Source organism: Neophocaena asiaeorientalis, unplaced genomic scaffold (assembly GCF_003031525.2).
Source record: "Neophocaena asiaeorientalis asiaeorientalis breed wild unplaced genomic scaffold, Neophocaena_asiaeorientalis_V1.1 scaffold133, whole genome shotgun sequence".
In the NCBI taxonomy this organism is placed as follows: domain Eukaryota; kingdom Metazoa; phylum Chordata; class Mammalia; order Artiodactyla; family Phocoenidae; genus Neophocaena; species Neophocaena asiaeorientalis.
Window position 1 is genome coordinate 6,726,145 of NW_020174429.1, and position 13,817 is coordinate 6,739,961.

General features: G+C 39.3%; 1 protein-coding gene across 3 annotated transcripts in view; it reads right to left on the reverse strand.

Annotated features, from left to right (window-relative positions):
• The window catches only part of CCDC68 (coiled-coil domain containing 68), a 51,580-nt gene that overhangs the window by 8,173 nt on the left and 29,590 nt on the right, over nucleotides 1–13,817 (reverse strand). For all 3 annotated transcript variants that reach the window (XM_024756803.1, XM_024756801.1, XM_024756802.1), the window contains 2 exons: nucleotides 7,119–7,224; nucleotides 5,709–5,792 (listed from right to left, as the gene is read on the reverse strand). In XM_024756803.1, coding sequence (XP_024612571.1) covers nucleotides 5,709–5,792; nucleotides 7,119–7,224 — 190 coding nt within the window. The remainder of the gene's footprint in view (nucleotides 1–5,708; nucleotides 5,793–7,118; nucleotides 7,225–13,817) is intronic.

Sequence of the window (13,817 nt, forward strand, 5' to 3'; positions counted from 1 at the left end):
ACTGTCTTTATTTTCATATATTTCAACTTCTGTGATGATTTATTTCATCTACTGGATTTAGGTCTTTATTTTTCTTATTTTCTTATTTTTTTTGCAATATGCGGACTTCTCACTGTTGTGGCCTCTCCCGTTGCGGAGCACAGGCTGCAGACGCGCAGGCTCAGCGGCCATGGCTCACAGGCCCAGCCACTCCACGGCATGTGGGATCCTCCCGGACCGGGGCACGAACCCGTGTCCCCTGCATCGGCAGGCGGACTCTCAACCACTGCGCCACCAGGGAAGCCCTAGGTCTTTATTTTTGATTCATGGGCTTTCATATGCTTTTCTTTAACTAGAACAACCAAATGCATGAGTTTTCATCATTAGTTTACAAAATTACAAATCAATGACCAGAGTAAGTCCACCATTATTATGACTCTATCCAAGGATAGTTCACGGACACAGTTTTCCAAAAGAACCTAATTTTTGCATACTTAAACTTCTAGCAACATGCTCTTGGAAGTAAATTAAATTTTAGGGATGATGGTGATTACATAAAGTAGGATACTCTTCAAAGTCTAGAAAATGGAGTAATTTCTGAAGATGCATTTTCATATGAGCATGTCATTAGTGAAGAAGTTAGAAATGTGTGAAATGTGAGATGAATTTCAGAGCTGTAAATTAAGATGATGAAAGATATGCCAAAGTAGAAAGAAAAGTAAATAATTTTGGCAGAGTTAAGCAGAAATTTTCTGGTGATACTTAAAAGAGGTTTAAAATCCTGAAAGATTGAAAAGAAAAAAAAAAGGACAGAGTTAGATGAGTGAATTTTATCCCCTTGTAGGGGGGGGGCGGGAGAGTGGGAAGTCCTTGGTAGGATAGAAAAGAATACACAGAAAAAAGTATTAGTTTCCATGAGTCAAAAAACTGGAAAACAGAAAAACATTTAATGTAGTAACTGTGACAATGGCTAAAATACATACAAATGATTCTGCAAATTTAACATTATATCTGTTCATTTAGACTCAAATGCAGCCGAGTGATTTTGAACAAGTGTCTTAACTTCTCTGAATCTCAATTTAATCCCTGGGGGAATAAATAATAGCTTTCTCCCAGAGTAGCTTTGAAGATTAAACAAAATGAAGTATGTAGCATGCCTTAAAAGAGATGAGTTGTTTATCATGGATGAGAAAACTATGTTGTCTGTATGGTTTAGAAAGTTGATGTCTTTAAAAGGGTTGTTCAGCTCTGGTGACCAATTTTTCACAAACTGAATCGGCTCACACTGTTATTTCAAAATAGGATAGTCCTAAGTTTGCGTGCATGCCCTCCCAGTTTAAGATCTTCATAACGAAGCATTGACTAGGGCTAGACTAGAAACAGGTTCACTCCAGCTCAAGCACTTACTAAATTCAGGTACCTGGTCCAAGATCACAGGCTCAGAGATGTTCTTCCTACTCCCATCACTTTATAACTGTCACATTGTTTTACTCTTCTCGGAGCAGTTACCCGTCCCTAATTAAGTTGTGTACTTACTTGTTTATGTATTTACTGTATGTATCTTCAATTAAAATAAAGCTAGATGAAGTCAGGACAGTGTGTCCTGTTCCTACCATGTACCTACCACTTAGAACATTTCCTGGTACATCATAAACACACAAAACTATTTTCTGAATAAATAAACTAATGTGGCTTGGCCGGGCTTTTTAAAGCTGAAAAGGGCGTTGTAACATTCCCTACAGTGAAGGAGATGATTTATCTACTGAAGACAATAAATTTTGAGGTCATAAAAGACATTCATCAATACTGCTATTATCTGAAGACTTTTTTAAATAAAAGAGAATGTTAGAAAATAGTAGTTTGAATCAACTTCATACAGAGAATCTTAGGCAGTACTGAGACATGCTGTCCCATCAATGTGGGCAGACTGCATCCAACCAAGAAGTTTCCATGAGGGGAACACAATCTATCTCTTTCTCCTATCACAATGAGTGGCTAGTCTGCAATTATTTGCTAAATTTGGGGATATAGAAGCAGTGCAATGGAAGCAATACATTATTCTGGTCTAACTATTATACCAAAAGGCCAATTGGATAATGTAGTGTATAGGTTAAGTTGCCAGTTTACTTAGGACAATAAAATTAGCTTTGGGGATGATATAAATAGAGACACAACTAAAAATATAAGATTGAATTAGAAGCAGTAGCACCATTGATGCCCTGACTCTGTGATGAGGGCTAACACTTAATTAGACATGACCAGAGCCTAGGACCATAATGAAAGATCAGAGAAAGACAACAATCTCTCCAATTAAAATGTATTACAGATGTATGATAATTAAAGCAGTAGGGCATTGGAGCCAAATAGGCAGATACACCATTGGAACAGATTTCCAGCATAAAAATTTAGTCTAGGATATATCAGCATTTCAAAATCATGAAGGAAGGCCAGACTGCTCAATAAAGTGAGACAACTAAAAAATTAGATTCCTACCTTACACCGGACTGCCTTGAATTACAGATAAACTTGGATCTAAATGAGAATTCCGGCTCAAAATAGGAATCTGAGCACATGTGTTTTTTTGTTTGTTTGTTTGTTTGTTTTTTTGCGGTACGCGGGCCTCTCACTGTTGTGGCCTCTCCCGTTGCGGAGCACAGGCTCAGCGGCCATGGCTCACGGGCCCAGCCGCTCCGTGGCATGTGGGATCTTCCCGGACCGGGGCACGAACCCGTGTCCCCTGCATCGGCAGGCCGACTCTCAACCACTGTGCCACCAGGGAAGCCCTAAGCACATGTGTTTTTCATCTCTACTTTCTTAGATTTCATTAGAACGATACCAAAGGATTTTTAAATATTGAAATCCCTTAGTAAAAAGAGGAAAAAAGAGGGCTATTAGCAGATCAGAAATGTCAGAACTGAAAGACTGAAAGTGAGTAAAGAGTTAACTGCAAGAGCAGAGGCAGCTGCAGGTGAGGCTGTGGCAGCTGAGGGAGATGTCTGATCCAGCGGACATGGAAATTCAGAGAACACAGATCAACAATCTTAAAAATGGATAGTCTTCGAGTTACCAATTCAACTTCTAAAAATGTATCTTAAGGGAGGAAGTAATTATACAAATAATCGGTAACGTTTGTAAAAGTCTGTTGAATTCATTGCTGTTTACAAAAGCTGTACTGGAAAACAATCCAACAGCAGGGATTAAGTTAACTAAGTTATTTCATAGCAATACAGTGGAAACCTTGGTGGCTCTTTAAAAAGATAATGTAAATTTAATTTGCCTGGTAAGCAAAGACTTTCTTGTTATACTGTTCTATAGAGAAAAAGAGCCCTTAGGATGGCCTAAAGGCTTTTTATGATCTAGCACCTTCCTACCTTTCCAATGTCATCCTACGCTATTCACAGCTTTTAGATTAGAAGCACCCACAATGGCCTCCTGTCTGGTTACCTGACATGCCCTACCACCCAGTTTTCCACAAAGGTCATACTGAAATTCATTTTCTTAGAGAGATTGTTCCCACCCACCAATCTAAATGGTCCATATACATTCCTCCATCCAGGTATTATTGCCCAGAGTATTTTGTCCTTTTCCTGCAGAACTTTTCCAAGATATTATTAGTTACATATTAATTTATTTGTATCTATCTCCCTCATCAGTTAGTAAATTCCAGACAGCAGGGCTCATGTCTATTTTGTTCAACATTGTTTATCCAAACGTAGTGCCTGCACCATAGTAGCCACTCAATAAGTATTTATAGGGGCTTCCCTGGTGGCGCAGTGGTTGAGAATCCGCCTGCTGATGCAGGGGACACGGGTTCGTGCCCCGGTCCGGGAAGATCCCACATGCCGCAGAGCGGCTGGGCCCATGAGCCATGGCTGCTGAGCCTGCGCGTCCGGAGCCTGTGCTCCGCAACGGGAGAGGCCACAACAGTGAGAGGCCCACGTACCGCAAAAAAAAAAAAAAAAAGTATTTATAGACTTATGTAACTAGTGATATGAAAAAATTGTTGAAACAAATAAAAGTTTTAAAACACAATAAAATGATGCCATATATAGTCTGTATCTCTAATATATACACACAAGTATGTAACAGGCACAAAATTCCCACAGAAATAGAGATATACACAACTGTGCTGAATAATTGCCCTTGGATGGTATGTTTGAGTGGTTTTCTTGTTATATTTGCTCATCCATATTTCCTAATTTGTATGGGACGAATGACCATATGTTAGTTACGTAAAAAAATAAAAAATAGTTATTAAAATATTATAAGAAAAACATTTATAAGAAAAAATATTTTGTCAAAAGGCCACTACATAAGAAAAGTTGGGAGGAAATGCCTTTAAAGACATTTCTTAGGAGGAGGGGGCTCTAATGCGACATAAATCACATCACCTGATGTAAACTAACCAAATTACATCTTACTTAGGTGAGAATCTAAGGAAAACCCAAGATGCGATGAGCTTACCCTCTAAAATAAAGAAAACAGTGGTCCCAGGAAGGTAGAAACGGCAAAACAGGGGGATGGTTCCAAAACTTAAGTTGCAAAATATTTACAACCTCTTTATATTACTATGACTTTTTTCTTCTGTTTGAGGAAAGCAGAAAGAATGTGGTGGTGGAAAGAATGGTGAGGCGTGTGCTGGGAGTCCAATCATGGAGCTCCTCTCTGGCCTGTCCTGGGGAAGAGAACAGCTCCTAAAGACAAGCAGGTTTCCATGGAAGACAGAGCATCTCTGGACAGGACAACGTGACACACAGAGAAGTCCCAATGCTGAGGGATGAAGTAGAAAAGGTGACCAGGCCTAGGCGGTCCGTGATGAGCTATTCAACAGAGACAGAAGGGGTGACACTGAGCACAAAGCAGAGCTGGGCTGGAGACACCTGGGGGTCATCAGGTGCTCCAATGACCACGGGGCTTCTCTGTACTTCCTGTGAGGTAGGGGTACCACCAGCCTAGGACTGCAGCTCAATGCCTGAAAAGGGCTTCCCCAGTCAAGGTGGGGGTGAGTGGGCAGAAGTAAAGCACATCTTATCACAGTGTAGTATAAAGGTTTATGATAAGTTTTAAAACACTGAAACATAAGAAAATTTCAATTGGCTTCTTGAAGTAGGTGAGCCCTGAGGCAAAGCTTGGATGCCCTGATGGATACGGATGGAGAAAGAGGAGGAATAGTACGTCTCAGGACAGGGGAAAGAAACAAAGACAGGAGACAGCAGACCCGGCTATCTGGCTAGAGCTGAGTTCATGCAAGAGAGGCCTTGACCAAGCTTCTAACTCAAGTCCACATCGAGAGATAGTATCACTGGTCTCCCCAGTAGAGAAAGTATTCTGGAACATTTGAATAAACTTTCAACAATTCTTTAGTAATATTTAATATTAATAATTTAATAATATAAAATTATGTTTAATACTTAATATTTTAATAATGATTAAGAGTACCTCCCCCACGAAGCTATAATTCTTATACATAGAAGATGCACACACACTCACAAAAAGGCATTCACACCCACATAGAGACACATGCATGTCCTCACACAGACACAGTCACACACAATCACACAGACACACACCTTCACATACAGACATACTTGGACACAGTGTCACACTGGCACACCATCGCACACAAGCACTCACAAACACACAGGACACATTCGTACGCAGGCTCACAGATATACTGAACACACACATACTCACCTCATACTGAAATATAGAACAGGTTCCCTCCTTACCTGGGCTTCAAGTATGTTAACTTTTTCTTTCAGATCTTCAATTCTTTTATCTTGTCCTTTTAAATTATTTTTTAAGCCTTCCATCTAAGATTTAAGAAACACAAATGCAAAACTCTTGTCAGGCAACGGAGAATAGTTCCTTAAGTCAGAAATTGTACAGGTTTCTGCGGTCAAGCAATGTTTATCAAATCAACAAGATTAAATCCCAAGCATTAGCGGACGCAGCAGGCTACAGAAAATAACAGGACAAATTGGCACCTGGGGACGAGAACACACAGACAGTGCAATTAAACACTTTGAACTTTAGAAAACCTGTTTAAACCAAACTCAGCAGGAGTGCATCCTGTGGAAGCAACACCGGTCCTTGTTCTGTGTCTCAGCCACCTAACATTTTCATCCTGCACAGGCGGAGGCCAGGGGACATGATGCAAAGCTGTGGTCTGGCACGGGGAAGCTCCCTGCGGCAGAGATCTGGTCAACCAGCAGCACATTAAGGTGAGCCCACTTTGCTTCGGAAGAAAAGCATCTGTTAAGAGGCAACGTGGAACTGGGGGATGTGGGGTGATATCCAGGACGGTGCCAGAAGAGAAGAAACACGTGGATTCCAAGGCTAGCTCTATCATTTAACTACTGTGGGCCTCAGTTTTCTCATCTGTAAAATGAGGACATGGGATGCCCCCTCTGTCCTCCCTGACTCTCAAGCGCTGTGACTCAATTCTCTGGCTGTTTGGTGAGGTCCTACCGCAGCAAGCATGAATGTTACATTTATGTCAAGAAGGCATTTGAGTTATTTAGAAGGACTCCTTTTAGAAACAAATATTAGGTAGTTTAAAAAAAAAACAACGAATGGATGAAGTTCTGGTTTTAAGTCTAAAGCAGATTCCCAAAGCAGATCAATACAAATCTTGATGTAAACCGTATGACTACACAATTCACCATCCATCTGGCTGCCATCACGATGACCTCTTCTCTTTCACCTGCCAAGATGTTCCCAGCGAAGAAGGGCCGGGTTACGGCCCTGTGCTAACACACCCTCTACGTAAATTAACCACTTATGAGGTTATGAAAACAGATCATTTCTTCTCCAAGAAAGGGCTGAATCTCCTAATCTACAAAATCTGCTAAAGAACAGCATGCATTATCTGGCTCAGAACACTTAAAAAAAAAAAACCACCAAAACATCTAAAGAGCAAACACAATTTCCCACATATCTTCGTTGAGAACATCACAGGTGTCGGCATAGAGACAAAAGAGGACACTGAAAACAGAGCCTTGTCACATGGGGATAAAAAGGAAATGTCAACGGGGAGAAGAATCTCAGTGCTCGTAGAGTCCAGGCAAGCCACTCGTGTTTGGTCTTCTCACTGTAAACATACTAGCTACCACAGAAACACACTTGATTAATCTGACCTCCTGGATGACATTGCGCAGGCTCTGATGCTGGGAGTGAATCACAAACTGCAGATGAGAGATCTGCTCCTGGAGGAGGGAAATCTCCTTTTGAAGATCCTGGCAACTGGAAATGCAAAGGAAAAAAAGAGAGAAAGATTTGCTAAAGCATTATACAGCTCTTTTTACAGCTGTGCTACCAGGATCTCCTCACTGACTCTACTACTGGGTAACATGTGGGTAAGATGCCCAGGGTCCCTTATGCCAAACAAGACACACTGAAGATAAACAGTCATGAAGCATGCTCTGATTAGCTCAGACATGAACTTGAATGAGAGGATCAATTCATGTCAAAAGCTCCTCTCTGGCCACCTGTGACTCCCTCCCTCCAGCAGGTAGTTGAGTCAAGTTGCATCGAACCAGGTGAAGCACTTATATATCTAATCTGTCTCACCTAAGAGCATCCACAGACCTAGCATCCATCAGAGCACACACATATGGGATAGTAGGGTTAGAACATGGGGCCAGGAATGGAGACTTAACACATATATCAGAAACCAACTTCCAAGGATACAGGGGTTAGTATAGGTTGTGAATTGCCTGTTTTGTCTTTTTTTTTTTTTTTTGGCTTCCTATTTTTGTTAATTCTACTACATGTAAATAAGGCAAGGAAAGAAAAATTAAGTTCCAGCTAATATTTTGATTCCACATTAACCATGGTGAAGAAAGATGAGTGAAGTTTGAATTTAGATTATTCATCCTTTCCCAAAGCTCCATTTAAGTATTGACTACGTGGCTTTTGACTATTTCTCTTCTTGCCAATATGATTAGAGTTTGAGGCAAAATGCCTTGAGACAAGACCACTAAACTTGGGAGCATTGTAATTTTGGAGTCACATAACCTTTCTAAGCCTCAGTATAACAGGTATAACAATCCTTACCTTTACAGCATTAAAAGACTATACTGTACACTTAAAGAGATAAAGTGAATGTGCTTTCTGAAAATGAGACTTTTATAAAGTAATATATTATTTTAGCTTATTAAGGTTTCACAATTAGTAGCCAACATCCAATTCAATCTCAATTCTGATTTTCACGTCTCTGCAAATATTACAAAGGTCATAGAAATTCATGGGACACTACGGCGGAACTTGTTCTCCATTTTGTTTTACATCATGTACTGAAACATTGCTTCTCAAACTTAATATGCATTGGAGTATCTTGTTAAATTGTCAGGGATCTTGTTAAGATGCACATTCTAATCCAATAGGCTGGGGAAGGGCTTGAGAGTCTGCATTTCCAACATGCTCCCAGGTGTTCCAGTGATTTTGCTGGTCCATGAGCCAGGCTTTGAGTGCTTTGAGTAGCACAGCACTAATCCACTACAGTTGTCTCAATAATGTTTAATATACAGTAAAGTCACTCAAAGCCGAGTAACTTTCAGGCAATTTGCAATATTTAAGACAGTCTTGATTTTTTCCCTTGTTCAGTTTTGTATGAGAGAGCTTTAAAAAGAGTTTGTTTTACTGTAGAAAAGATTAATCTCTATAAAACTATAGAAATGTTTGCACAAGTACAAATGATGTATAATGATAGCCATTACTATTTATTTATCCTATGGAATGAAATAATTTATATTATAAAATACTGTACAATTACACAACGTATGTCACAAAATATACGTGAAATGTAGTTCATTATCGTTCATAGCATTAAAAAATGGAAACAATGTAAATGCTCATCAATAGGAGACTGATAAAACAAATTATGCTATATCCATGCTACTTTCATTTTACATATACATATATATAACAGAGATAGACCAATAGACAATTTATATCAAAGATGATGTTACAGAATATTATAAAAGGATGGTCTTTTCAACAAATGATATTGTGACAACTGGATACTCATAGGAAAAAATGAAAAAGAAAATTAATCCTAACCTCACTTCATCAAAAAAATAAATTCCATGTAGATAAAACTGGAGACCCAAAAAACTTGCAAAAGATAATACAGAAGAGCATCTTCATGAATTTGGAATAGAGAAAGATTGTTCAAATAGAACTTAGAACAGTATTACCTGCAAAGTAAAAGATAAGTTTGACTAGACAAAAATTTTAAACTTCTAGTCATCAAATCAGAGTGAGTAGGATAGCCTCAAAATCTCGGTAACATAAATGACTAATAAAGGCATAGTATCCAGAATATATAAGGAACATCTACAAATCAATGGAACAGGAACTCAGCATAAAAATTAGAAAGTGACTCAAAAAGGCACTTCACAAAAACAGATGAGTCGTGGACATAAGGATCAAAGTGGCACGGAGGCAAACGGAAATCTGGCCCACAGCTGGTGCTAAGATTCAAAATTGCTCCAGAGAGAAGGGAACAAAAGAGAAAAGAAAAGGAGGAAAGAGGAGCCAGACTCAGGACTTTCCTGGGGAGTAATGAGAAAGAACTCGGGATGCTTTGCGGAGCCAGGTCGGCTTTGAAAATTCATAAAATATGAAAATACTGTATATTATTAAAGGTGAGTATTCAAAATGGTCTCATCGTGTCTTATGATGACCCAGAATTCGGGGACTGAAAGGAAAAAAAAGTCTTTAGAAGGATGGGAGTGGGTAGATACGTTCTCCAAAATAGAAAACTCAGGAAATTTCCCCATGTATTTCATAAGAATATTACCATCAAGCTCACCGTAAATAAATAAAAATCTGAAACAGGTCTTAAGATGGAAGAAAAGTATTTCTGGAAGCACTCTGGAAAGCGTAGGGGTTTCAGACTTATGTGCATTATACACTGGAACAGTGATTTAAGGAAGTTGCAAAAAAAAAAATCTCTTAGGTTTGTTCAATAAACAGAAAACCTAGTCATCCATTTAAGGTCTTTGAATGTGAGAATATAGCTACATAAGCTGCATTTGAGCTCCCTTTAATCTCTGTTATTTATCTTTCAGTTGAAGCACTCAGTCTTAATGTACTAAAGCAAAACAGTAAGAAGAAACATAATGAAGGCCAGGCCTAGGAAAGGAGGCCAAACGTCTGTATCTAGGATTTATGCTCTGCTTCCCAATGCCTCAATATAAATACAAAGTCAATGTTGAAATTAAAATAGAATTGAAAACTGCTGCTTCCAGAAAGACGTAGAAGATGTGTTTTCCCCTATTCTTCCTGTTAAGTCAACCCAAAACCTGAACATTATACATCAACAAACACAAGAAGACTCTGAGAGGTGGAAAGAAGAAGGAACACTAGCTCGGGACCTTGGGATCCAGGGAACAACACAATGGTGACTTCCCTGGGTTTTCTTTCTGCTTTATAGATGCTAGGCTTGGAGCTGAGAAAGTCCACAGCCTAGAAATGGCAATGGGAGCATAGAAAAAGCCCAAACAAAAAGAGAGGAAAACCCTGGCTCCACCCTTTTGAGAAAGGAAACTGAAGATGCTCTCTCAAATCACTACGGATGGAGAGTGAACAGAGTACCATTTCTGGTCTTCTTCATGTTAGATTCCCTAGTGTTCAAGAGAGGAAGTCAATCTTACCTTTAACTTGCAGAAATGTGAAAACAAATGGTTTGTCTTTAGTAACACAGGATAACGGTAGAAGAAGTACTAGGCAAGAAGCACATCCTCAATCTCTCTGCTGGCCAATGTCTGCGAAAGACTTGGTCAAAGGAAATCAAGATCATGGAGCACTGTCTCTCCATCCAATTGTCAGGATACTTTAAAATCTATTTTGGGGTTAACGTCCACCACCCGAAGTAGCATTATTGAGTCCTGCCACACTGCCCTCTGCTGCTCGCTGTTCAAATGGCTTTGATTGAATTGTTCTTTGGAGGCATGGTAACCTTTTAAAAAGTATTTTCTGAGGTACAGCTTCTGTGTTTACTATAATGATTTTGTTGAAGACATCGTTCATGGTACTTTTTATGAATATATCCTGGAAATTTTTCTCTCTGGCCTTATAGATACATTAAAAAGAACTGGACGTTTCCTAAAGAACTGGTTGGGTTTAGTCATTTGGACATTGTGAATGACAAAACTAGTCATAATTTTCTCGTTGGGTTGGCTGCTAGAAAATTTAAACTTGAGTCAGTGGTCCACTGTGAGCACGTGTTTCCATTTTGTGGGCCAACCTCGTTATATTACCTGTTCTTGTATCTCCTTGGCCTTCTCATCTAATCTATTTCCAGTTAAAGGATTATGTTACTTTATGTGGTTTTTGTAAATGATCTTACATTTTCTTAGAACTCAGGGTACATAAATACATAATTGCAAAGGGTATGAGAACATGAGGATGGCCATATTTGCAGAGCCCCAGAACATAACCCTGTTAAGTCTTTATAAATTGTACTTATTATCAGGGATTAATGCATTATGCTGTTTATAGGAATGAAAATTCCAGAAGAAATAAAAAGAGCTAGATACTGAGAGACAAAATGAATGCAATAAAAGTGGCAGCTGAAACTATGTTGCATGTACCAGATGCTGCTACTTCTGGGCACACTGCTTATAGCATTGGACATATGAATAACCCCATATGGAATTCCCACTTGAGAGAGAAGATAGTGAGATTGGTGGCATCCTGGAGCTTCTCTGAAGTTATGAAAAAATCATACTAGAGTCTACAGGGACTCAGGTTTCCTGCTATTTAGGATTTGATGTTTCTTTGGACCTTTACGGTGGCCATTACTAAATGTGAGTCCCCAGTGGAAGAGAGGGAAACTGAATCACAGCCATAAGAAAAGGAGGCGCCAGGTCCTCACCTTTCCCAGGCCAGACCAAGGTGAAAGAATAAACAAGACGTAGGTATAGCTCTGTTCACATTTCAACCAGAACTCAGGAATACGTATTACTATTGCCAGTCAAAATCTTCCCCATTGTTGTTTTCAGTGGTAGCACTAAATGGGCGGGGGATGGGGGTGCTTAAGACAGCCCTCAAAACTACCAGAGATAAATGTAAGTAACAACAGTATGCTTCGACATGCAACCACATCTTCAAGATACCCTGTTTCTTCCTCTAAGGAAGGTACCATCCCTAAGCAGCTTCTACAGGTATGTTGAAGCCAACACACTACTGGTCTTTACGAAGCCCAAATGTGTTCCCCAAGGGATACCTCTAAAATGGGCCTGTGTGTTTGTCTGTGACATCACAGGGCAGAGAGAAAAGTTGGAAAACTGCCTTCTGCTCGTAGCCACACAGGGGACTGAGGAAACCAGTCAGAGAAAAGGTCTCTGGAGTTTCCAGAAATAAGAGAAAAAAAGTCAAGTCTCCTCTATAGAAGAACAAGCACAGGCTTTGCTACGGCAATACTAGAGCACAAACTCCCAGCCCTACAACTTCTGGAAAGCTGAGTGATCTTGACAGGTCATGTAACCAATTAGAAGCTCTGTTTCCTCCCTGAAAGGTCCATGGAAAGACTAAATTAAATAAGGTACCTCAGGTTACTTTATAAACCGAAAGGCACTATGCATGTGTCAGTACTGATGGTAGTAGAAATATGGGGTCAACCTTGTTTTTAAAAAAGATGCTTCTGCCAAACCTTTTTACTCCCGTTAACAGTAACTGTGAGTTTCTGCTGTATAACAAAGTGAATCAGCTATACATATACATACACACCATTGTAAAGCAATTATACTCCAATAAAGATGTTAAAAAAAAAGTAATTGTGAGGATTAGCTTAATATAATGGTACATACATATCCACATGCAAGAAGAAACTCTCTTTCTTCTGAATTATAAAAGCTTAAAAGTTATCATCCTCAGAGATGCTTTCTAATATTAGAAATGCCAAGTTAAAGCATATTGAATTTTTTTATCTTTATCAAAATTGTAGAATGAAACTCTCTGCAATTCAAGAAAGTCATGGCACCTATCAAACTATCTATGTTTAAGGGAAATTAAATGACCCATAGCCCCCTGCTCAGGGAAGAAGCCCTAGGCTATTCTTTGAGTAAGGGGAGGCCACCCACAAGGATGGGAGGGGACGCCTGCCAAAGGCTATTGGTTGGATGTCAATGCAGGGGTTGGTCAAGATGATCTATCTGTCCAATACAGGAAGTAGTATTAGGCCAGTCAGACTCTTTCCTCTGGAATCTGAAAGGAAAATACAGAGAATACAAACCAGCTGGTGAAAAATGATGGGAAAAGGTAATGAATCATCCAGGAAGAACAAGAAAAGAGTGAAACTGCATAAACACACATCACTAAGTGGGATCAGCAAAATAATCTGGTTTTTCAAATCACATTAGGTGCTAAAGGGTTGTCCTCCTGTCTTCCCACGAGTACATCTTCTTTATGGCCATATCTATTCAGTCTTAACCTAACAGAAATCCTATTTATGGTAGCTTAACCAAGTCTCTGTTGCTTTAACTAAAAGAATCTGACTCATACTGATTTCATTTTCTTGTCACTTAGCAAAGTGAATACCTCTACGCACGGCTCAAAATAACAAGTAAAATAAATATTTGTGACATCTACAATTTATGAAAACTGCACAAGCCAGGATGTTCAAACACCTTTCTGGAAACACAGAAGCTCCATTTCCCTCAAGATATTTCTAAAACCTCCTCAAGAGCTTTTTGAGAATTCTTTATCCTGACTGCTCATATATAATAGAACTGAAAGAATAGATCAGTTTGGTTTTTAAAACCATTACATTTTTGGCTCAAAGACTGACAAAACCTCTATTATCAATAAAAAATCATGTTTTAAAGAAT